This window comes from Mauremys mutica, chromosome 11 (assembly GCF_020497125.1).
Source record: "Mauremys mutica isolate MM-2020 ecotype Southern chromosome 11, ASM2049712v1, whole genome shotgun sequence".
Taxonomy (NCBI): domain Eukaryota; kingdom Metazoa; phylum Chordata; order Testudines; family Geoemydidae; genus Mauremys; species Mauremys mutica.
In genome coordinates this window covers 61,133,841-61,159,972 of record NC_059082.1, presented here as the reverse complement: position 1 = coordinate 61,159,972, position 26,132 = coordinate 61,133,841, and the positions used below count along the sequence as shown (strand labels likewise).

Genomic DNA, 26,132 nt, shown 5'->3' with positions numbered 1-26,132 from the left:
CTTAAAGATGATAAAGTCATTGCAGAGAAACTAAATGGGTTCTTTGCTTCAGTCTTCAAGGCTGAGGATGTTAGGGAGTTCCCAAACCTGAGCTGGCTTTTGTAGGTGACAGATCCGAGGAACTGTCACAGATTGAAGTGTCACTAGAGGAGGTTTTGGAATTAATTGATAAACTCAACATTAACAAGTCACCGGGACCAGATGGCATTCACCCAAGAGTTCTGAAAGAACTCAAATGTGAAGTTGCGGAACTATTAACTAAGGTTTGTAACCTGTCCTTTAAATCGGCTTCAGTACCCAATGACTGGAAGTTAGCTAATGTAACGCCAATATTTAAAAAGGGCTCTAGGGGTGATCCCGGCAATTACAGACCGGTAAGTCTAACGTCGGTACCGGGCAAATTAGTTGAAACAATAGTAAAGAATAAAATTGTCAGACACATAGAAAAACAAACTCTTGAGCAATAGTCAACATGGTTTCTGTAAAGGGAAATCGTGTCTTACTAATCTATTAGAGTTCTTTGAAGGGGTCAACAAACATGTGGACAAGGGGGATCCGGTGGACATAGTGTACTTAGATTTCCAGAAAGCCTTTGACAAGGTCCCTCACCAAAGTCTCTTACGTAAATTAAGCTGTCATGGGATAAAAGGAAAGGTCCTTTCATGGATTGAGAACTGGTTAAAGGACAGGGAACAAAGGGTAGGAATTAATGGTAAATTCTCCGAATGGAGAGGGGTAACTAGTGGTGTTCCCCAGGGGTCAGTCCTGGGACCAATCCTATTCAATTTATTCATAAATGATCTGGAGAAAGGGGTAAACAGTGAGGTGGCAAAGTTTGCAGATGATACTAAACTACTCAAGATAGTTAAGACCAAAGCAGATTGTGAAGAACTTCAAAAAGATCTCACAAAACTAAGTGATTGGGCAACAAAATGGCAAATGAAATTTAATGTGGATAAATGTAAAGTAATGCACATTGGAAAAAATAACCCCAACTATACATACAACATGATGGGGGCTAATTTAGCTACAACGAGTCAGGAAAAAGATCTTGGAGTTATCGTGGATAGTTCTCTGAAGATGTCCACGCAGTGTGCAGAGGCGGTCAAAAAAGCAAACAGGATGTTCGGAATCATTAAAAAGGGGATAGAGAATAAGACTGAAAGTATATTATTGCCCTTATATAAATCCATGGTACGCCCACATTTCGAATACTGTGTACAGATGTGGTCTCCTCACCTCAAAAAAGATATTCTAGCACTAGAAAAGGTTCAGAAAAGAGCAACTAAAATGATTAGGGGTTTAGAGAGGGTCCCATATGAGGAAAGATTAAAGAGGCTAGGACTCTTCAGTTTGGAAAAGAGAAGACTAAGGGGGGACATGATAGAGGTATATAAAATCATGAGTGATGTTGAGAAAGTGGATAAGGAAAAGTTATTTACTTATTCCCATAATACAAGAACTAGGGGTCACCAAATGAAATTAATAGGCAGCAGGTTTAAAACAAATAAAAGGAAGTTCTTCTTCACGCAGCGCACAGTCAACTTGTGGAACTCCTTATCTGAGGAGGTTGTGAAGGCTAGGACTATAACAATGTTTAAAAGGGGACTGGATAAATTCATGGTGGCTAAGTCCATAAATGGCTATTAGCCAGGATGGGTAAGAATGGTGTTCCTAGCCTCTGTTCGTCAGAGGATGGAGATGGATGGCAGGAGAGAGATCACTTGATCATTGCCTGTTAGGTTCACTCCCTCAGGGGCACCTGGCATTGGCCACTGTCGGTAGACAGATACTGGGCTAGATGGACCTTTGGTCTGACCCGGTACGCCCTTTCTTATGTTCTTATGTTCTTATGTTCATGCAATACAAGGAAGTCCCTCAGGCTACTGCTCAAGTGAGTCCACAGTCCTGGATCATCTAGACTTAAGAAACTAAACTCAGCAGCCTCCACCACACTCTTCTCTGATCTACACTTTTCTTCAGGAATGTGCATGGTTACATCCATTTGAGATGGAAATATGGATGCTGCAGTAGCTGCCAGGTCACCTGCACTCTGACTAACTGGAAGATCAGGCATCCCTTCACCAATCACATCCTCACTGGAGCAGGAAGGCTCACCGTGAACATTTGTGTCTATGTATCTCAGGAGAGCTCCTTCCTGCTTAGATAGAAAAGCTTCTTTTGCTTGCTTTCTTTTTCTGAATGCTGCCCCAGAGGGGCGTTTTCTTCTTTCACTCATGACAGCTATTCTGTGCCAGCTATAGTGGCTCTCAACACTCAATTGAAGGGGACAAATAAGTAGGCTGTTGGTAGGGCTTGAGTGAGGGAAGATATCAGCGTCTTAAGTGCCTAACTGGCTCCTTCTACTTCAGTTGACTGCCTGTTCTCCTCAAGCGGGTTCAGGGAAGCAGCAGGAAACAGGAAGCTCCCTGAGAAACTGGTGTTAATCAGTCCAGGCTCCTGGGGGGTGTTAGGGAGTTACATAAGAGGCTCCTCCTCCTCTCTCTCCCTGCAGCTCCTGCTGCTTTCTGTTATTCCCTCTCACCTTTTCTCCTGCCTGCCTGGTATGTCTCTTGTGCCCTCCTTCCTCCAGCACAGCACTCCACCATCTCTGTGCATCTAGAGCAGAGAGAATACATATACACCAGCAGAAGACACAATTTTCTACACTCTGGGTCCTAGTGGCGCCCTCCACAGTCTGGCACCTGAGGCGGCTGCCTCAGTTCACCTCATGGTAAGGCCAGCCCTGTATAATCCCTGCCAAAGTAGCATATTATATCCAAATGAACAGCATGAACTGACACTGTATAGCAATAGGGTTTGCTTGCTCTAGAGCTGTAAGAGTTCCTGTAGCCAATGGATAGCAAGAGCATCCAGTGACCTGTCACCCAACAGCAGACCCACAAGTTCACTGTTGCCTATGGGAACTTTTGGCCAGGCCCACTTCCCCAGTGATATGCTGCCTCAGGAAGCCAGCTTCAAAAACATGAAGTTGTGAGAGTTATTGTTCCCTTCCCACCTGTTTTTTTCCCCAAAGGGAATAACAGTTTGCAGGAGAAATAGCACTTCACTTAATTAATACTGAGGACTTCAGTTACTCAGCCAGAGGTTATGGCCCTATTACAGTAGTGGGTGGGAAAGGTTCTGTGGCCTGCAACGTGCAAGAGATCAGACTGGTGATCATGACGATCCCTTCTGAACTTAAAGTTTACAAGTCTATAAAGGAAAGACAACGCCAAGCAAGTCTGCATTAAAATAGGTGTGGGTGGCAACTACACATTTACTGAACTCCTAGGGTAAGTTCATTTAGCTATTACAAGTTTCATTACATAATGCAGCCTATCAGAGAATTATGGACCAGGTTTAAATATGGGCTTTTTTGTCCCTAATAAAAAGGTCCAGTTATAATTGTACAGCACAGGGGAAATTCTGTGGCACAACAGCACTGTTCTAGCCAGGGCCGGCTCCAGGCACCAGCTTATCAAGCAGGTGCTTGAGGCGGCAACTCCAGAGCAGGGCGGCACTTTCAAGTATTCGGCGGCAATTCGGCGGAGGGTCCCTCACTCCCGTTCGGAGCGAAGGACCTCCTGCTGAATTGCCGCAGATCGCGATCGCGGCTTTTTTTTTTTTTTTGGGCTGCTTGGGGCGGCAAAAACCCTGGAGCCGGCCCTGGTTCTAGCGAACGTTTTGTACAGATACCAACAATGCTGAGGCCTACCCAGCAGCGAGAAACACTAGGCATCACACACAGCTCTGCCAATGGCTTGACAGCTCTCTCTGGCACATCTGTTACATTTGGATAGCATTCATAACTACTTTCCCACATTAAGCACTCATTCCACACAATCTCTGAAAGATTCTGCCTTTTTAAAGAAGAGTATATATTGGGCCACATTCTTAGCCATGCCTTCACTTGTGTACATGCATCTACATAAACCCACATTTTGCAGGTGCAGACACCAGTGCATGATCTTTGACAATCCTAACACAAGGTGTGGGTAAACATGTACACATACACCAAAGTACATGGACAGGTGCATGACGAGGCTGTAAGTCAATCCTACTGTATCTGTTTGAAGTGTAACACATGCAGTAATGCTACAATGGCAGTGGAGTGTACAAGTCTTTGTAACATATTATAACAGTTGTTCACCTCCATTACCACTAGAGATCCCTAGTTATGTATCACTTTTTAAAGTCAAGAAAACCATACCAAAACTTATGTTAGATGTGCTGATTTTATCATCTTTCATTATGCTGGAGACGGGAGGAGAGAAGACAGGAGCTAATGTATCAGTATCTTTATGCAAGATGTATGCAAATGCAAGATCATTCAATCCATCTCAGTGTACAATAAATCTCTCCTTATAAAACTGCTGCTAATGATCTCTTACTCACGCTATACATTTCCAAATAAGAGGTGGCAGACATTTTTCATACATGGAGGTGAAGTACACATTGTGCAGGATGTGGTCCAGGGGCTCAGAAAGGTCCTCATCAAGGTACCATCTCTGCTGAACTCAACTCCTTACTACCTTTAATTCCCTGGCAGTACCTCAGAACATGCCACAGACCTAAACTGAGACCAAATCCAGGTCATCCTCACTACTTAAAAGTAATATTCCCAGTGCATTAGAAATACACAGTTACCTAAAGAAAAACTACACATTCCTCTTACATGTCAAATAGAGAGGCACATTTTCTAAATTCCAGGGAACAATACGACTGGTACAAGCCAGGAAGGCAGAGGGGGTTGGGAAGGTGAGCAGACTAGTACCTAAAATGCTATCAAAACAAGAAGAGATTATTCCTGGGGGAATTCTGCGCCAAAAAATTAAAAATTCTGCATATTTTGTCAAAATAACACAATATAATCACACCAGTTTCAATTATAATTTACTTCAAATTAACTGCCAGCAAGTATGTCAACAATGTAGACAACAAAAATTATTCCCCCGAGAGTAGAGAGTTAAAGAAACTCCTATGACAACCCAGTTCCAGTTGGGGGGTGCTGGAGAGGGCTGCATGGTGCCTCCTCTGGTCCAGATACGTGCTCCTTCTCCTCTCCAGAGCCCAGCCACAGAGACCCTCAGCCCAGACACGTGCCAGGGGACATGGTGCAGCCCTGCCCTTCCTCATCCTTTGCCAGAGACAGGTCTCCCAGGCCCACCCCTGTCCCCAAGTGGATGAGGAGCAAGCCCTGGAGCCAGAGAATGCAGAACCTCCACCCCCATCAGGCCGGGCACTCAGCTCACTGAAGAGCCAGGCTCTGCAGAAGCAGCAAAGAATCCTGTGGCACCTTATAGACTAACAGACGTTTTGCAGCATGAGCTTTCGTGGGTGAATACCCACTTCTTCAGATGCAAGAGTGCAGCAGCCTCTAGTGGTGGCCAGCAGCTCTGCAGCCCAAATTCTGAAGGAAAAACATGACATTCTGTGCTGAACATTAATTCTGCGAAAATTCTGCATTGCTCAGTGGCACCGAATTCTCCCAGGACTAAAAGATGCTTGGCTGGCTTCTGGCTTGCTTCTTCCCTCCCCCGCTCCCAGCCCCCTGCTAGAGACAAGCTGGTAGCTGGTTATCAGCTCAGGACCCAGAGCGGTCACCCCAATTCGCTGTATCCTAGGGATGGCTCTGAATGTGAAATTACATTTGCTCATGGTAGTTATTTTTAACACTACTTCAGAATATCAAAACAGGAGGATTCTTCTTCAACTACAATAAATACAGTTCATCTGGAACTCAACCTGTATGACCTGTGGCTACTGATATATAACATACAGCAGGAGTTGAGTGGAAAAGGAGAGTTAAAAAAATTGTTTTGATTTTCCAACAAGCGTTGTTCTCCAACATCACTGCAATGAGCTCTCTATGAATTGGAGGCCTGATCTCACAGGGTGCTGAATGCCATCAATTCACACTGATTTCACTGGGAGCAGAGGGTATTCAGTACCTAGCAGGAAGTGCTTAAGATCTTTCAGGATCAGGTCATTAGCAGGGCCAGTGCAAGGATATTTTGTGCCCTAGGCGAAACTTCCACCTTGCTCCCCTCCCCTCCCCCCGGAGCATCACTTATTATAAACTTTCAAAAATGAATACTGCATAATGTGGCATTGCTCATTAGAATTAATACAGAGAGGGAGGACTTGGCCCATGAAACAATAACTGTATTAAGATGCGGCCTGTGAAAAACTTTGAGAAACCTTGACTTAAATTTCTTTGGTGACATGATGTAATATTCAGTATTGCCAACCTCAACCATTCAGAGCTCATGAGTTGGGCCCCCATAAAATCACTCGGTATCTGACCTCTCAGTCCTCATCCTCAAAGGAAACCTGCAAAATGCTTTTCAAAAGATGAGCCTGGAAGCTTGAATTCAAAACGTTGCTAGACATTAAAAATCACGATCTTCATAAATATATTGGATTTATGGTTAATTACAACAACGTGCAACCTACTAATCTCCCCTTTTGTCCTGGGATTACAAGGGAGTTAATGGGCTACTTCACCTTGAATATGTGCTAACTACTTGTGCTAAACTATCTGTTAGATCTAGTGTTTAGCTGTGACACTGTTAGTACCTTTTCAGACCTGAAAAAACTCTGTGTAGCTCGAAAACTTGTCCCTCTCACTAAAAGAAGTTGGTCCAGTAAAAGATATCACCTCATCTACTTTGTGCTATCACATTATTTAAAAGAGACAAGGGATTGTATAAAATCATGTGTCCCTGTAGCTAAACCCCATCACCCTGGTCCTTTTCAAGTGTTCATATTAAGTTCAATAACAGATTTGCAGACCTTTGACATCTCTACTTAAAAATGACCTGTTCTTTATAAAACAGGCGTCTCCCATATGATTTCATATTGTAAAGTTTGTCTAAGTTTAAACTAATATTTACGGAAATTTCTGTTTCTATTTGACATTGACTCCGCTTGTGCATAATATGTGTTTCTTACTTTACTAATCACTTCCTTATGTGGGAAGTGTGAAACCAACTGTCTTGGCATGATTTTCCTAGTTCTGTGGCTGTGTTTTATAATCAGTTGAATTACTTTTTTAAATGTTAGCTACATTAATTTCTTTGTATGCTGTGGGTTTCTGAACAGTTTAAAGAGCAGGACACATCATTGCAGCTGGAATTGTTTTCTTGATTTAAACACTGCAAATAAAAAAAGTTGGGGCATATTTTTGAAAGTTAGGTTAATGCAAATATCAAGTTTTTAATCATGTAACTTTTAAAATAGGTTGCTTTCTCATAGATATCCCAGATTAATCCATACAGGGAAATACAACTAGAAAGTCCAGGGTTTTTTTGAGTGGTGGAGGCTTGGCCCATGCAACATGCGGGGAAGGGGACCCGAGTGGCTGCAACTTACAACTCCCAGATTCAGGTTGGCGCCGGGAAGTTTCCTACCAAGCCACCTAGACAGAAATACCAAAATGCCTCTAAAATACTATTGCTGGGTATTTCCAACATAATTGAAAAACACGGGAAGTTACATGAAAGTATGTCCTCACCAGACATGCCAAACCCGTGGAAAAAAATGCAGAAATTGGGCTTGTTTTTGGCTTAAGTGGCTCATGAGTTGCTCGTTGGCTAGTTTTTGGCTTGCAGCTTGATGCTACTTTTTTTTTTTTATCAGCTCCTGGCAAGAAGGGGTAACGGGGGGCAAGCAGGGGCAAGGGTGGGAGAGTCAGGGGTGTACAGCGGGCCTACCATAGTCCCAGACTGCTCATCCGGGTGATCTAGTCAGATAGAGTGTTAGTGTTCTTAGGGATTGGCTTGTTTTGGCCTTGTTTTGAAATGGAATTAGCTTGATTTTTGGCTTACTGTGAACGTTGGGATGCTTATTTACCGTGTGAAAGTTGGCAACTGTGGTCCTCACCAGCTTTTTAGATGGAAAAGATTCAGGAAAGCATCAGATCTTTAGAAGTTAATCTGAAAAGAACTCCCCTGACTCTTTTGAGAGCTGAACTTCCCTAATAGGACACCACTGTTCCACATTCTCACAATCAAGAATGCAGATCTAATAATAATAAATAATAATAGGACAAGTAATTAGAAGTGGAAACAATTAATACATTTGTCTTCAAGCCATCTGAAACTCAGTTATTGGTCTGACATCTGGGAACACTGGCATTCAGATGAATTTTCAAATAAATTGCTGACAGTAAAAATCAACTGAACCCAGCGTTTTCTTTACCTTTAGCTCAGACTGGAACTTTGAGTCCTTTTAAACATATTTTTATTTTAATAACAACCCTCATCAAAGACCAAGATTAAATCTTGGGCTGTTTCAACAATGAATACTTAAACTTCTGCATTAATATTTCTCTTCCCTACTGCAACATCTTTAAGAGAATACATTAAAATTTTAAGGCCTAACTCTGATAAAACCTGGAAATGCTAAATATGAAACAACGCTCATATGACATACAGTTCATTTGTTACAAAGCAACATGTCTGAAGGTAGCATTAGACAGAAGTTAAGCAATGCTAACTGCTGCAGTTTGGGCCCCAGGAATTTCTCTGAACTTGGAGAGAAGTCATGATCAATTTTTTTTCAGAATAAAAAAAAATGGACCCATAATCTGGGTCTCAACCCACAGTTGAGAACCCGTGTCCTAGTCACACCTTCTCAAGGCTTAACTTTTTCTTAAACATCCTTCCCACTCTATACATCAGACACTGCAGTGCTCCACCATCTAACACCTAAATGCATCTTTTCAATCATGACCAATACCACACACACTGGGCTAAATTCTGATCTCAGTTACTCTGATAATGCAGAGTAATGTCAATGAGGTCAATAAAATGACTCATTTCACAAGAGTATAATGGAGATCAGAATCTGGCCTTATATTTCAAAGGAGTCCCTAATAAATACATAGGAACACCATTATTTTCTTGAATTAAGTTGCTCTGAAAATACTGCCTACCTCCTGTTCTCCTCTCTGCATGTAGTTCCTTTCATACTAATTTCTCCTTACCTCTGTTCCAACTATACAGTACATCATCCTTCACTTGTCACTAATTCTACAGCAGATAATTATCTTTCAAAGAAAAATCTGGCAGCTAGGAGGTATCAAGGAGGAAAAACCAACTTCCTAACACCCTAGTTTTTACATACAAAACACATCATACTACATTCTTCCACAATTAATCATCACACATTTCTCAAACGTAAGAAAAAGGAAAAGGGAAAATTACGTTAGAAACGCCCCCACCAACCCACATACTAATGAAAACATCTCCCTAATTATCTCTAGTATAAAATTACATAATCACAAGTGGCAACTATGTACCTAGCTGAAAGACATCTGCCCTGTGTTCTGATACACTAAACAATAGCTCTGACTGATCTAACTGCATGGCCTTTCCACTGAAAATGCCCTCATACTGTGGCTACAGGGAAGTTACCCCCAGGAACCAAGAGCAAGAAAGACTCTCCAGATCTTAAAGTCTGTGATTGGATATGGGTGATCTTTTAAATAACTCCACCTCAAGCTATTTAGGGCTTTACAGACTGTACTTGTGACGGGTTCGCTCACAGAGATCCCCTTGGAACTGTCACTTGATGTGCTGAAATTAGCTCTGAGCCCCATTTTCCCTGCCAGTTTGGGACTTTCAGAACCCCGTCTTGTTGAGACAGACACTCTAGCCTGCTGCAACACAGACCCAGGGTCTGGTCCATGCCCCCAAAGCTGCAGACTTAACTGAAAACAGCTTAGCAGCTTACCTGTCTCCAGCACCCAGTCACCCAGTTCCCAATGGGATCCAACCCCCAAATAAATCTGTTTTACTCTGTATACAGCTTATACAGGGTAAACTCAAATTAACCACCCTCTATAACACTGATAGATGGGGGAGCAAACAGCTGTGCCTAAGTATTAATCACTTACTCTGGGTTTATTAATAAACAAAAGTGATTTTATTAAGTATAAAAAGTAGAATTTAAGTGGTTTCAAGTAATAACAGACAAAACAAAGCAAGTCACCAAGCAAAATAAAGCAAAAACATGCAAGGCTAAGCCTAATACATTAAGAAACTGGATTACAGGTAATAGCTGAACCTTAGAGATGTTCTAATAAGCTTCTTTCACAGACTAGACTCCTTCCTAGTCTGGGCCCAATCCTTTCCCCGGTACAGTCCTTGTTAGTTCCAGCAGACATCTCAGATGGTAAGCAGGGATTTCCTCATGACTGGCAGCCCCTTTTGTCCTGCTCCACCCGCTTTTATAGCTTTGGCAAGGCGGGAATCTTTTGTCGTTCTGGGTCCCCACCCCTCCTTCTAAATGTAAAAGTACCAGATTTAAGATGGATTTCATTATCAGGTGACATGCTCCCATGTCACTGTAAGACCCCTAGTCTCCCTTCCCCATGGGTTGGCCCACACGTACACAGAAAGGCTTTCAAGTAACTATGGCCATTTACAATTGATTGTTTCTGAAGCACCCTTAATGGCCTCCACTTAATATGTTTACCTCAGTGATACAAGTTCATATTTTATTCTCCTAACTGCAGATATAGAAATAATACATGCAGACAAATAGGATGAACACACTTAGTAGATTACAAGCTTTCTAATGACACCATACAAGGGGTATTTAGCATAAAGCGTATTCCAGTTATGTCATATTCATAAGCATATTTCCATTAAGCATATGGAGTGCAACGTCACAGTACTCACACACCTGCAAAAAGACAGCCAATGCAGAGCAGAAAGCAGATTGGGTTATGAATTCAATGTGGCTCAGCAAACTCAAGAGAAGGGCAGCTACATTCCATACTACCTGTAGGTCGTGAGTCCTTGTTATGGGTAGCCCCAGCCAGAGTGCATATAAATAATCTAGCCTGAGAGTCATAGGACATTGATCAATGATGCATAGTCTGCTTTGGAGATAAATGTTGCCAGACATTAGTGACTACACCACCTATGGTAGCTACTTCCTATCTGTGAATCTACAGCCTGTAATGGATCCAATGTAACCTTGAACAGGTACCTATATTGGTAAAGGTCAGACAAACTCCTGCAGTCAAAGCTGTACTCTCAGCCTTAGCCTGTTCATCAAAATGCTTTCCTTACCTATTAGCATCAATTTGTCTTAACTCAACTGAGCCCCAGCCAGTTAGCAAATGGAAGAGACTGGGTGCATGCAATCAGATGCTGTTCTTTCCCATTGTTTAAATTAGAAAAGATGTAGACCTAAAGCACTGCTATCACTGCAGACCAAAGTATGTTCCCTAAACAGGCACAGATATACATTGAACGTAAGAGTCACAAAATGGAACCCCAAACACAACACCCTGGGGAAGAAAAAGCACCTATTACCTACTCTTTGAGCACTCCAGGCAGAAGGAGCAAACCTTTGAAACACTATTCCATCAATGACAGTAAGTCACTGCAGGAAAGATAATCAAGCTTTGTGGTAAGTGGTAGCTTTAATGTATGTTGTATAACTTATGATTTTATTTTCTCTGTACTGAAACTTTAAATTCCTATGGTTCTGCCTGTCTGCAGAAGCATTTCTGTTCTCAGAGCTGCTGTGGCATATTACAGCTGAGACCATGCACTCTCCTGGTTCCTTCTTGCTTTCCTTAAACTAAAACAAGAGAGTCTATTTGAGACTGAAAGAATATATTCTGCCCTTTTCACAGGGAAACATTACAGTATTGCAGGCTGCTGATAGGGCTAACTAAATCTAAGGATGCTTAACTTATGCCCATCACTAGTCAATGGGACTACTTGCATGCTTAAGAGTAAACAGACATGTAGATATATGCAGGACTGGGGCCAAGTATACCTATTTTAAAGTCTGATTTTAAAATAATATAAGACCCCAGGCAGGAACTAGTATATTATTTTATACTCCCTCTGTTTGGAAATTTGGAAACCTCATTTTCCTTGGTACTGACAGACCCTCACTTCATATTGATTTAATAACTAAGCACATCATGCCCCTAAATTCCTTGTTCTAGTTTCATCATAACAGCTTCTCTTTTCTTTCCAAGCACTGACACATTAGACTAACATGAGAGAGGATCAATTTTAAATACTGTTTTGAATATTTTGGTCTACAATGAGTAAAATCTCAACAGTATTTTAATTGTGTGTCATGCTAGCAGGAATAAGTTAAGATTACTATGAAGAAAGTAGATCTGGTTACTCAGACAAAGACAATACAACTGAGTATGCATTGAATCTATCGGGGAAGTATAGGGGGTATGTTGAGGGAATGAAGTGATTAGCTGCTGCTGTTGAAAAACTACCCGCTGTATGAGAGACTTCCAGATTAAACTCTATGGAACACTGACATTAACAGAGGCTACTATCCAAGAAGCTTAGATACTAACTTCCATATTCAGACGCCCCCTCCCTCTCCAAAGCACAAATTCAGAGTGTCCTCTCCCCATTCTCTTTCATTTTTCCATCCACACACAATGTCCATCCTGACTCATGCCATCCTCTTCTTATTCTCCATACCCCAGCCCCTGCCATTCTTCCTCACGTTGTTCATTCTTCTCTCTCCTCTGGTACATCTTGTTGCTTTCCTACTCTACATACAAACCCCAGACAAGCGAGGTGGAGCCCTGAAGCCTGACTCTTTCCCCAAAGCAGGGCAGCTCCTACTAGGCTGCTGGATTTGTGCCCCCCCGCAAGCACTTCTGAGCAGGACTTACATCCATGTGAGTTTGATAATTCAGTTCCTCTTCTTGCCATTTAATCTTTATATAAATACTCTGAACAAAGAAAAAGTCCAAAAAGCAGAATATAATGGGCATTTTAGGCTGGACATTTTAGGCTGCTGGCACTTGGGTCAGCAGCCTCAGGGCTTCCATTCTCCCAGGTTATGTCTATACTACAGTTAGACACCCACGGCTGGCCCGGGCTCACAGGGCTAGCCCTAGCCCTAGCCCTAAGCGAGTGTTTAATTGGGGTGCAGACGTTCAGGCTTGGACTGCAGCATGAGCTCTGGGACCTTCTCGCTAACCAATTCATCCCTGTTGCTCAACCCCAGATCCAAAATGGATGACCCTCTAGTTGTTTCCTTGTCTTCCTGAAAAATTGTGCCTGGGGGGTATGCCATGAATGCTCCAATTTCACCAACCCACCAGGCAGAGGTGATAGCAACAAGAAATGCTCTTTTCATAGATAAATGAATATAGGAGCATATTGCCATTGGTTCGAATGGAGGTCTAGTAAGAGAGTGTAGGAAGAGGCCAGGGTTGGATCCTGTATGTGAGGGTAAAGATTTTGGAGGCCTTTTAGGAATCGTTCCATGGGTGAAGACAGAGTGGCCATCTATCTCTTAGTGAAAGGTCATGATGGCTGCCAAATGCACATGAGTGGAGCTTGTGAATAACCCCAATTGCTTAAGTTGTAAAATACAGTCCAGGATAAGTGGTAATGGAGCACTCATTGCCTTGACTTGATTGGAGGTGCACCAGGATTGGAATCTAGTCCGTTTGTGGAGGTAAGTGTGTCGAGTCATAGCATGCCTGCTATTAAACAGTACTCGTTTAACTGCTTCCCAACAGGTTATTTCCACATTCCAGAACCATGGAGGAGCCATGCTTTCAGGTGGAGCAGGTTGATTGGGATGGAGGATGCGACCTGCAACCTGTGAAAGGAGTCAAGGAGTTGAATGGAGAGATATCAGAGGGCATACCATCATGCAAATGAGGGAAGTATACCAGATCTGTTGTGGCTATGTCAGAGCTATAAGGATGACATGGGCTTTGTCCCCCAGGATCTTGTGGAGTACTCAGAACAGAAGGGGAAAAGGGAGGAAAGGCACAGAGAAGCAGCACATCCCATGTGATGAGAAATGCATCTCCCAGAGCCTTGTTTTAGCTATTGGTATTTGGCAGGAAATAGTCCAGTGTCTTTAATCTAAAGAGTCTTTCAAACTTCGTTTCTTATCTCTCTGCACAGGAGCTTATTACTTCTTGGTCTTTGCTGATAAGGATGTTCTAGCCTGGCAGCCCATTATTAAACCTTGTGGCGTACAAAGTCTAACAGATCCATGCAAAGTTTATTGGATTTACTTGCAGAGAGATAAGTACAAAAAAGACAAGTGCCCCGATCCAAGTATTCACATTCATGCTGACTTTGACATAATTTTGCTCAAATATCCTTTTCCAAAACATGCAATCTACAGCTCCACCAGCATCTGCCACATGTCTAGCAGTGCCTTCATGCTCCTAGAGGCCAGTCATCTCTACTGACATGTTTTTCACAGCAGATCTCTAACAAAGATCTATACAATTTATTAAATATATGTAGTTCAGGAAGCTTGCTGTTTCTGCACATTTTAAATCCATATCCTGAGCAGTTGTCAAGAACTAAATTACAGTTCCTTAATTGCAGGATTTTCACCATACTCCCTAGGGAGCAAAACAAGTGGCTTTTGGAGCATAAGAGTTGGGCTTATGGTAATCAGCTATGATTTGTGATACCCAAAGCAGATCCTGAGAGGTAAAGCTGTGCTGAACAGAGTAGAGAAAAGCCAGTTTGCACCATGTCACTGTATAAGAAAGCTGAAGGGTGTAAAAAAGACCAGGGGAATTGTATGGAGCAATTAAAAATTTTTTTTTTAAAGATGCCTTGATTGCAGAGACAAGGATGATACTGAAGAAAGGGGCCCAATGCAGAAATAAGAGCATAGCCAATGAATTCTGACATCTTACAACTTCATATGGACAGAGAGTGAGAATGGAGGAGAAGATTTTTCTAATAGAAAAGAGCCCACAGACTTTCTTTGGGATGTGTATAGTTTTTGTACCACTTTACTTTGGTTTAGAAACCACTCAAGTTAAAGCAGTACAACCACTGAGCATGGGCATGGTTATACCAGTATACAGGTATTAGTATCTACATTGCATGTTTCTGTAAATTTACAGAAACTGATATAGTTAATGACTTTGCTGCACTGCACATAGGGGAAGATTGGTATAATTTTAAATGTTCATTTGTTGAAAATGTATGGTAATGCAGCAGGTTAATGTTGAAATACAAAAATTCTACTAGGGTCATTACAAAAAGGACTTGGTGTCATTATCATCATATGTCTGTGGCATTGTGGCCATATTTTTAATGCACTGGCACAGTTAGTTCCTGCTTAAGAAAGGCCCAGAATAGGAACAATAGTGATTACTCACATTACACCCAGCTCCAGCCTTTAATGTTAGGCTCTCCTTGCTTTTTATATGCATCAAACACTCAAATTCACCAACTGCCTAAAACAGATATGGAAGATACAGTATAGGAATATAACAGACAGATCAGATAGCTAAATCTCTCTTCCTCAAGCAGACTTAAAAAGGTATTGAACTAAGGGCAATGGATGACTGAGGGGACTGGTAACAGGTTAGGGAGTCTTCTACACTTAGGTCACTGGTTTGAACCAAGAAAGTGAAGTCCAGAAGTCCTTTCTATCTGCTGGGGGTTTCACTATCTAGATGGAGGTGAGTTGGTGGGTTTCAGTTCAATTCTAGTCATTCACTATATTAAGGGCACATTTATAAACAATTTATAGAGGGTTAATAAACTATTAATAGATGTTATAGACATGAGCAATATGTATTATGGATGGTTGTAATAACCATCCATACCACCTTCTGATGTGATTAGCAGCAACTTCTTTATCTCTTGGATTCTATAACCACTCATTATGCATTTATTATGATGTCTATCAATCAGTTATTAACCCATTATAAACTATATATAAATGTACCCTAATATAAAGCATGCCCCCAGTTCTTAGTTCACTCCTATTCATATCACAAAAGTCATGAAGTGCTAAGGATGGGACGGGCACAAATAATGAACTGCCCCTAAAGATCATCTCTCTGATTCAGATTGGAGGCACACTGACAGAGCAATGTAAGTGGGTGCTACACTTCCACTGTCTGTGCTGTACTTGTTCTGCGAGTAGAGGATTTAAGTCTCTGATGCAGTCTATCTGGCATTAAATTCACTTAGCAGTTATAGTCTATCATCCTCATCAGCTGACAAGAGGATAGTCTATTACAATTCTGAGAAATACATTACCTATCAGATAAAATCCTGGACTTTTTTCAGCTAGCTGCAGAGCTCCATACTGCATTCTGAAAAATCAAACTAAGTGAGACTTGCCAAAGTTCTGTTTTTCATAAACAGGAATAGGGGAAGGAAGAGCCACACTTGACTAGCCAAACAGTCTGGAAAATTTAATTTCAAGCCATAATCTTTTCTCACTGTTTCGACTCTTTTCTATTCTTGAAGCTCACCACTGAAAATTATGTAAAGTATTAGAATGGATATATCAAACATTCCCCCTCCTTCACCTTGGATAGGCATATCATCAAATCCCATTCATTTCCCATAAATCTACTTTTCTATGTTTTAACCCTGCCCCAAGAATATCACCCAAAGTTGACTGCACTTCATCTCTGTAGACACCATGCATCCATTCCTCCCCATTTCTCATTAGACAGCTACAGTGTAAAAACAGAGATGTTCATATAAAATCACTTCTGGGTAACAATGTAGCTCAACAAACATACTCACTTTTATTTTTTTTTTTTTTTTTTTTACACAGTAAACTGGGAAAGGATTTTTCTAATTTACACTTTGGGGAAGAATTACTACTTGTTTTTTCAGATGTGTAGATGGGATGAAGTTTACCACAAGGAAGAAGAGAAAGAGAAAAATGGAGGGAAGAATTTGACTTAGTACATACAACATAGTGATCTAAGCTACCATATACTGTTGAAAAACCCAACCCACTTACTCTGTGCCAGAAGAGGATGCTAGCAATGGAGTGTTAACAATATACAGCAATGGGCAAGTACCATTGTCTACTTAAATCATTTTGCCTGTTATGGAAGTTTCTTCTCCATTGACTAAGCAAGACCAGCATTTCTCATCTTATTTGTTCATTTTATTTTAGATTTCACATGAAAAGGAGTTCGAGTTGTCAGGTATTTTTCATTATTAAGTTACAAAGTTTTTTGAGATCTTGTACCAAAGGTGATTTTATCCTAACAGATTTGTTTTCTAATTGTAATAATTTGTGTTTCAAATATTAAGCCATCTCCTTTTGCAAATTCCTGACAGGCATCTAAGAACTGATAATGCTCCCATTACTGTGGTAATTACATGCAAAATACGGTGAAGACTAGAATAACTTTAAAATATAATTGGTGATTAGTACACAAATTGAGAAACCAATTCCTTAAAGGATCTGAACTACATACACCCAGACATATCTTTCATGAATGCCATCACCTGACTCCAGTAATAGAGAACAGCCATTCTGGGTCAGACCAAAGGTCCATCTAGCCCAGTATCCTGTCTTCTGACGGTGGCCAATTTCAGGTGCCCCAGAGGGAATGAACAGAACAGGTAATCATCAAGTGATCCATCCCGTGATTGCCCATTCCCAGCTTCTGGCAACCAGAGGCTAGGGACACCATCCCTGCCCATCCTGCCTAATAGCCATTGATGGACCTATCTTCCATGAATTGATCTAGTTATTTTTTGAAGCCTGTTATGGTCTTGGCCTTCACAACATCTTCTGGCAAGGCGTTCCACAGGTTGACTGTGCGTTGCGTGAAAAAAAATACTTCCTTTTGTTTTAAATCTGCTGCCTTTTAATTTTATTTGGGGGCCCCTAGTTCTTGTGTTCCGAGAAGTAACAATTCCTTATTTACTTTCTCCACACCAGTGATGATTTTATAGACCTTGATCATATCCCCCTTGGTCTTATTAATCTCTCCGCATACAGCAGCCATTCCCATACCCCTAATCATTTTTGTTGCCCTTTCCTGAACCTTTTCCAAGTCCAATATATCTTTGAGATAGGGCAACCACATCTGAATGCAGTATTCAAGATGTGGCTGTACCATGGATTTATATAGAGGTAATATTATATTTTCTGTCTTATTATCTATCCTTTTCTTAATGATTCCCAATAAACATGGCATATGTGCTCTAGACATATATTTCAAATATAAGGATATACTATATATATATATATATATATATATATATATATATATATATAAATAAATAAAACAAACAACTTTTTGCACATCTACAGCCCCCCTCCCCAAGTTAAAAGAACACTAAGGTTGTAAAGTCATGCACTTTAAAGTTAGCAGTAATTCTGGCAGTTCCTATCTACAACCTCAATTTGACCCTCTTGTGTGTTTGTATTATGATACAATTTTTAATTACATAAATCACACAATTTTTTCCCCAGGACCCCTGTCTCATGTGGCAATTTTGTGATATAGATGAATGGGAGGCTAGGATAATACCAAACTCGTTTACATTTCTAGAAATCCAGGGTCAAATCCATTTAGATTAGATGTAGTTAGTGCACAAACACAGTGTCCCCTAAAACCACTGTTATTTCCACATTAGAAACAACCAAATTGGTTTCCCAAAAGCAGCCTCAGAGAGAAAGAGCAGCAATTGTATTAATGGGAATAAGGTGCAAGTAGTGAGGAGTTCTGGAATGCTTATACATTTATTAAGGTGCAATGTGCAACGCATGTTATTTGACAACATAACTGCAAAAAGATTAACACAAAGATTTATGACTTTACAAATGCTGCAATGATTCAAACATTGCTAAATTATGGATTAAGAGGAAACACGTGGTGATGACTGAATTATCACAATTTCTACATGGGGTATATCTCCTAACTTTCTAATTACCCCAGAACTTTTTGCTGGTGCTCTTCCAACAGAAACATTTCCTTAAACAAGTCAGAAGTAACATGTATATAGCACAAGTACACCAGTCAGTCTGTGGTCATAAATCTGCATTCTTTGCAATTGTGCTTGGATCACTGCCTGATTTTCCTTTCCACTGAAATTTTTTTCAAAAAAGTTAACCCCGTTTTCCAGAATCTGACAACTCCATCCTTCAGTCCCTTGCCCATCAGTCTGCCTGCTACCATAATTTTAAATCAGCACTACAGCCTAATCTTTTATCCAGCTTTATCATATTAGATTCCACAACTGGTTCTTTGCTTCCTTTTCCAATTCTTTGTGGATTGAAGTACAAACTTAAACACCAAAGGAACCAAAAACAAGAAAGACTTATACAAGCCCAATCAAAATAATGCAGCCTATGCATCCAGAAGCTACATATCTGGACTGTTTTCAAAAGAGGCTATGAAATGGCAAACTTTTAAATTAAGTGTTTTGACAACAATGCTTAGCTCTTATATGGTGCTTTCCATCTTCTACAATCTTTACAAACATTAAATGGAAATGCTATCTGCTATTTCAGTCCCAGTTCAGGTCAGCAATGTTAAGTGGACCAGCAGCCACAGAAGATGAAAGTGGTTTTAAAATACTGAATACTTGCATCCAAAAGAACCTTTATTTTAGTGAATTTAGATGAAAGGTGCCAACCTGACAGCCCTAGATAGCAAACTCTTCCATCCACTGTATAATGCAGTAGGGGTACATGACTTCCCATCAATGTGCCTTAGTACTGGCTCAGATGCATCACCTCTAGGATGGGAATGAGGTTCAGTTCCCATTTCCATTTAGCCTCTCTGCTGACTGTCTTGACAGGACAGTTAGAGGTAGTTTTTCCAATGTAGACATCTGTCCTCTAGGACCTGGGTCAAGATCAGCAACCAGTTGGCGTATGCTAACAACTTTGGTTAATGCATCTTACCTTTCAAAACTAGAAGGTAAATACTTCCTCTTCTATTCTAAACTTCCAGACTCACTCCCCAGGTGACCTTTTACAAAAGTATGTTATGGGACCAAAACAGCAAGAGAAAGTAGTCATGAACCTGAATTCTGGGCAATACAAGACTTGATATAAACAACATTGTTTGGTTTAATTTTGGATTCTTTCCAGTCTAATGATGTGCAAACATATCTAAGCAAGTCCATATAGGATGACCTAGCTTAAATACTTTAGAACCAAATTGTTTCAATTGCTGTGATCAACATAAACAATGTACAAAGTGGGCTAGCACTGGTCAGGTATATGGTAACACCAAGGGAACTCTGCAGGACTAGCCCCACAGTATGCGAATAATGTATTTCATCACACAGACTGATAAGGAACTAGAGAAAATGGATTTCAGAAGCAAGATGTTTGGTATCTACAGAAGAGAGATGTGAGGATAAGAATGCCTTTGAATGAATGTGTTTTGTCTGCAATTGGGAAGAGGTCGAGTGGGCGGACAGTCTTTGTCTCAGAAGGGCAGCTGTGTCTACGGCAATATGCTTGGTCAAATATTGCATTTAGGCCATTACATTTAATAAGGAACTTGTTTTAAAAGTTATAGAACCATCCACCCCCCATGATTCAATCCAAAATTAATACTATGGCTCCTTCTAGGTCCCAATATATGCTTCAAATGAGCCATGTGTATTGAATCCTAAAGCAGATGCAGTTATGGAATACAGAGCACTGAAGCACTGTGACTGCAATGAGGCATACATGGTGTCAGCTGTTTCACTGTTTAATCAATTAGCTTTTCCAGCAGAGACTAAGAAAAAGGAGCAGTTCCATAGAAAACCAAGAGCTTTAGCGCAATCTGGCTCTTACCTATTGGGATGGATGAAATCTGAGAGTAGAGATCCAGCATGCGGTTGCCATCTACGTCTACAAGGTAGTTCCCTCGGCTCTCTTGATAATTGCAAAAAAAGTGCACGGCTTCTGCATTCTTACAGGAAAAAAAATAAACCAATATAACTAGCAGGTGGCACAATATTCAGTTCAATCTGGAGATAGTAAATGGGGGACACTTACAGCAAAATCTTTTAAAAATATCTATTGATAAAATACAAATATACACATCTCTGTTGTATGGGAATTAAGTTTACTGTAGCCTCTTACAAAAATGGATTTTAATAAGAAGTGAGTAAGGACACAGGAGGGAACAGTATGCAGTACAGTATTTCACACCTCCTCATCTAAGGCTTTCAAGGTGTTTTACAAGCATCAGTGAATTAAATGAAGACAATGATTTGCCCAAGGTCAAATACTGAGTCAGTAGCAGAATAGAGAATAAAACACAGTATTCTTGACTCAATCTGTTCCTCTAATAATCTGCACACACACTGTGTGTGTGCCGGGGAAGGCCTTGCACGTACCAGTTGGTGAGTAAAGTTGAACAACTGCACATAAATCAAGTGTGCACATTGTAGAATTGCTCTTTTGATCAAGGAAATATATAGTTATATTGACATACTTTTAAGCTCAAAGATCCCTATGCTCATATCTGCTTAATAGCAATTAAAAAAAATCACCACATTCAGCAGGAATCCCTAAAGAGGGAAATAATAAACAATAGGGCGCACTGACTTCACAAAACATTTCAGCATTTAAAAACTGTTACAGAGTTATTTTCTATTAAACATTATACAATAATTTAACCATAAAATACTACTGTTACAATTCAGGGCAGCTGCACTTGTATTCCCCCTTCAGTGGCCCAATTCCCTGTGTTACTCCCAGCAATGACAGTCTGCCTAAACAAACCTGCTTGCTTTCTCTTCAGAGACTGGTAACAGACTGATTGCTACAGTTGTAAGTAACATACGGCTCTTTCTAAGCAAGCCTATTTTATTCTTAAGGTAAAAAGTATTACGAAGAAAACATAATAAAAAACAATAAAAGAATCTACACACATGCTCAGAAGCTAACCAGAGACCACCACAACTCTAACACGGGCTCAGGCAAGAGCAGTCTTTCAACCCCACCCTCATGGTTTCCTTGTGGTTACAAGTTCATGACAACTTCAGCTCAGAACAAGCACACAGTTTTATAGGCCCCAGTAAGCCAAGTTCTTCCAATCCTTCCCTAAGGATGGGGCCTGCTGTGGACCAGAGTTCCTTTCCATTGGCTGTCAGACTTTGAAGAAGTCGGTTTGAACTAGTATGTGTGTGTCGGAGGGGGGGTGGGTTTAGCTTTAAAGGCTGATAATGGAGGAAGCATATTAGTATCCCCCTCCCTATTTGAAACAGTACATACAATGCCACAGTGACACATACACAACTGTACTTGTAATACAGTTTACCCCAAAGGTATTAAGCCCAATTCAATAATGTTTAACTTTATTCAATAAAGTTTATCTTAATTCCATAAGGTTTGTTCAGGATATTATAGGATTTTGTCAATCTGTCACAACTACTCCTAGATTTAAATCTTTTTTCCCTAGTTTTGCAGAATGAACCTAAAGCTAGAAAATCTGATTTTAAAATGGAAATGCTGAGAGATTGGCAGCAAAAAATAAATGTGATGAGTTACCTGAATTCCATTTAGCTGTTTCATTAACTCCTGAAAGGAAATAATAAAAAAATCAAGAGCATGATAAACATAGTTTGTACACTTCAACTGAACTGCTTTAATGATTCTATTAAATACTTGACTATCAGAAGGAAATAATGTCCAGCTAATTGAAACCCTCATGCCACTTTCAAAACTTAATGTATCAATTTGTAATCAGCACAACCAGTTCTGTGCTCCAGCTAGAGGACTAGGAGACAAGCAAATACACTGTGCTCTCTTGCAGATAGGAGGTTTCATTAGACTCACTTGCTTCTAATTCTTAATATTAGCTATAGACATTAGGAAACCAGGGGAGGTTAGACACAAAGGGCAAAATCTCCTCTCTGATCAGCCATTGCGAATCTTTACTCAGATACTCCGCCACCTCCCCAACAGCTCCTTTAGTTGCCCCTCCCCCACATCTTGCAGACCCTTGTGCAACTGGACCACTTGCACCATTGAAATTACACTGCAGAAGCAGAACTTTACAGGTGAGATCTTTCAAGCAGATCTAGGACGAGAGTTTTGTCTTAAAATATTTTGACATACACATTTGCCTAACTTTTCATAATCTGATCTAAGTGTGTGCACAGTTATTTTCTTGCTGCGGGGAACACTGGTGTTCTTTAGTGTTGTTTCTTCCATTTTAGTCTCTCATTCTGGGGGTCTTGAAAGAAAATGGATTCTGTGGATTGTGTAATCATATTTATTTAGGATATCAATAATCTTTAGCTTCTGATTTTTATATAACAGGCATAGTACTGTGTTTTAGTCTATCCAAATATGGCTAGGGGGTGGGGTGGGAGAACTAAAACCACCTCACTTTGTGAACTTACTCTTGACCTAGGCCCAGGAACTTCTGTCTTCATTAACGGTCCATCATAATCAAAGTCCACATCAATTTTAGCTGCAGTTTGACTGATCAATCTGTGCCCTGTAAGAAATAAAAACAATGAAAAAAAAACCCTAAATTAAACTCCCCTTGAGAATAAATATCCAATTCTTTTTCTTTATAAGAATATCCAATAGCTGAGGATATCTATGTTGTATTCTGTGAAGAAAACTTTCAGGCCCTGATTCTGATCTTGTACCAATGTAATTTAAGAGTAACTTCAAGGAAGACAGTAGCATTATACCAGTACAAGTGAGATCAGAAATGGGCCTCTCCAGCTCTGCACTAGAGAAGAGGAGACAGTCTACTTTGTAGAGAAGGGGGAAAGGGAGTCAGGAATCCTAGGTTCTATTTCCATCTCTGCTATTGACGATGTGTTACATTGAGCAAGGCTATCCCTGGACTCTCATCTGTAAAATGGGAGTGATTCACTGCCTGCAGAAGTGCAGTGACCATTTGAAAATTCCCATGGAGTCCTCAAATGAAAGGTCTTACGTTATGCTTAGTAATAATTCTAAGGGTGTAAAAGAAGATGTATACCTCAGTAAAGAAAAATGACTTTGTTAAGCAAATGAATACTGCATGACGAAGACAGCATGCACTGCAGCTCAGAGAGCTGGATCATATTGTGGTTATCTTTATTCTGACCTTTGGGTAGACTGCTGCTCTGTAGCCATGCGTGTAATGGAGGAACGATAGCAGACCTGACATCTCTAATGAAGCAGAAAGGCAGAAAACTACCATGCTTCATCAGTAATAGACTGCTCCAGTTTTTTAAAGGAACTTCTACAAAATACACCTCTACCTCGATATAATGCTCTCCTCAGGAGCCAAAAAATCTTACCGCGTTATAGATGAAACCGCGTTATATTGAACTTGCTTTGATCCACTGGAATGTGCAGCCCCTCTCCCCCGGAGCACTGCTTTACCGCATTATATCCAAATTTGTGTTATATCGGGTCGCGTTATATTGAGGTAGGGGTTTATAGCATTTGTGTGTGGCTTTAAAGGATGTAGAAAATAGCTTTTTCTATTGTCCACACCAAAACTGTAAGGTTTAATATTCAAGAGTAAAACAGTTCACAAGATACAATCTAAGCAGTATTTACTGAGTAAAATCTGAGGCATTCACATGTGATGAAAAAGAGCAAGGCAAATCTTGTAGGATCTTAACGTTTTTAAACTTACATCATATTCAAGGAAACATTATCAGTGGAGTTTCTGGTCAAGGGTCCACATTAATTTCCTGTGTATACTGATATGGACATAAAGTATTAAGAGTGCCAAGGTATGTACTAAGTAGTACATACAGATCAAAAGTGCTAAGCAAAGTAAACTTTGCAAACCTGATATTGCTAACAGTTAGCAGCAATAGAAGCGTGCTCTACATTTGTGATGCTCTGTACAAATACTAATTAATCAATCAGCCTTTAGCAACAGAGTATCCTCCTCTTACACAGATTATTTGTAGACCATACCCCTAAAATCATCCCATCAATTTGCAGGATATATTCCAAAATGTTTAATAAATACCAACTTCCTTAAAAATAGCTAGATCCTATTATATATACACATGGGATTTTATCCAATAATAGACAACTGTCCAATACTGAATTACTTCATTGAACGTCTGATGTAAAACATTAAGTTCATATTCAGAGTGAGTATAAAATGCATTTGTTGTGAATTTTCTATGATCCTGTCAGAGGGCAGACAAATGAACTGCAACAATTGAGCACTAGAGGATATTTAAACCGATACATACTCTGAGGAGTCCCTTGCCACGTTCAGGGATGCAGGCCAAAACTGTTTCAATGTTACATTTTTCCAGATTATAATTTGACACTTCACAATAAAAAAACCTAACACTTTATTTATTTATTTATTTATTTATATCTCCTGTCACTTAAGAGCAGTGTGCCTGAAGTCAAGAAACAAAGGGATGTAGAACCAAGGTAAGAGCCTGAGGGCCACACATGGGTTGATTAGTTTCCCGTTGGAACAAGAGTCTTTCCACTGTCTTTATTAGGAGTTGGATTAGCCCCATAGTTTCCATATAATTTTCATTATTACAGTATCTTTTACATGAAGATCTCAAAACCCTTTATACAGGTGAGCATCCCCCTCCTCACTTTACACATGGGAAAACCAAAGTATAGAGAGGTTAAGCAATCAGAATTGGGAGGGCCATCTGTGCTCAGGTCAACAGGTGAGAAGTCATTTTATGGAGCGGATTTCTGATTGCCTGGCAGGGAAGATGTGGGTATCAGGAGGTGGTTCCAGCAATCAAGATGGGAGATGATCAGGGCACAGATGAGTGTTGTAGCTGCCAGGATACATAAAGTGTAGCACCTTTGAAAGAAAGCATAGGAAGAAACAGCAAGCTTTTCAGGACATGGCCTGGATGTATGAGGAGGAGCAGAAGAGGATGAAGATAGCCCCCAAGTGACAAGTCTGGAAGAAAGGGAGGCTGCTTGTGTAGCCACCAGAACATGAGTAAGTAGAGTGAGCTAACAAGCTCAGTGTAGGCTGTTGCCTGTCCCTAAGCCCAGGAAGGACTAACACCATCGCCAAAGACTGAACAGACCCCTCCTTGAGGGCACATAAATTCAAACACAAGACTCACAAAGTGACACTAACACAAAGCTATTGCCATGACCGAAGTAGGCTTTTGGGGCATAGAACTTCTTCCTTTGCATCACCCCTGCAACAGGAGCCCACTTCCTTCTTGCAGCTCCCCTCTTCATCTGAGCTCTCTCAGCCACCTGTCCCCTTCGCAGCTGGATCTGAATCCAAGAGCTGGCTGCTCCCGGTTCCCAAGCCCTTCCAGTCCCAAGGGGCAAACTACCCTGTTACACTTGGACCTAGCCATGTTAAGTTCTAAACATGCATGTTTGTAATCTCCATTAAAGTAGGATGGGAGTTACAGCCACAGCGAGGA

The 26,132-nt window shown here is 40.6% G+C and overlaps 1 protein-coding gene across 1 annotated transcript in view; it reads right to left on the bottom strand.

Annotated features, from left to right (window-relative positions):
* The window catches only part of ABAT (4-aminobutyrate aminotransferase), a 139,007-nt gene that overhangs the window by 39,544 nt on the left and 73,331 nt on the right, over positions 1 to 26,132 (bottom strand). The window contains exons 3-5 of the mRNA XM_044980501.1: positions 23,136 to 23,233; positions 22,279 to 22,308; positions 20,575 to 20,692 (exon numbers count right to left, since the gene is read on the bottom strand). Of these exons, the coding sequence (XP_044836436.1) occupies positions 20,575 to 20,692; positions 22,279 to 22,308; positions 23,136 to 23,233 (246 nt within the window). The remainder of the gene's footprint in view (positions 1 to 20,574; positions 20,693 to 22,278; positions 22,309 to 23,135; positions 23,234 to 26,132) is intronic.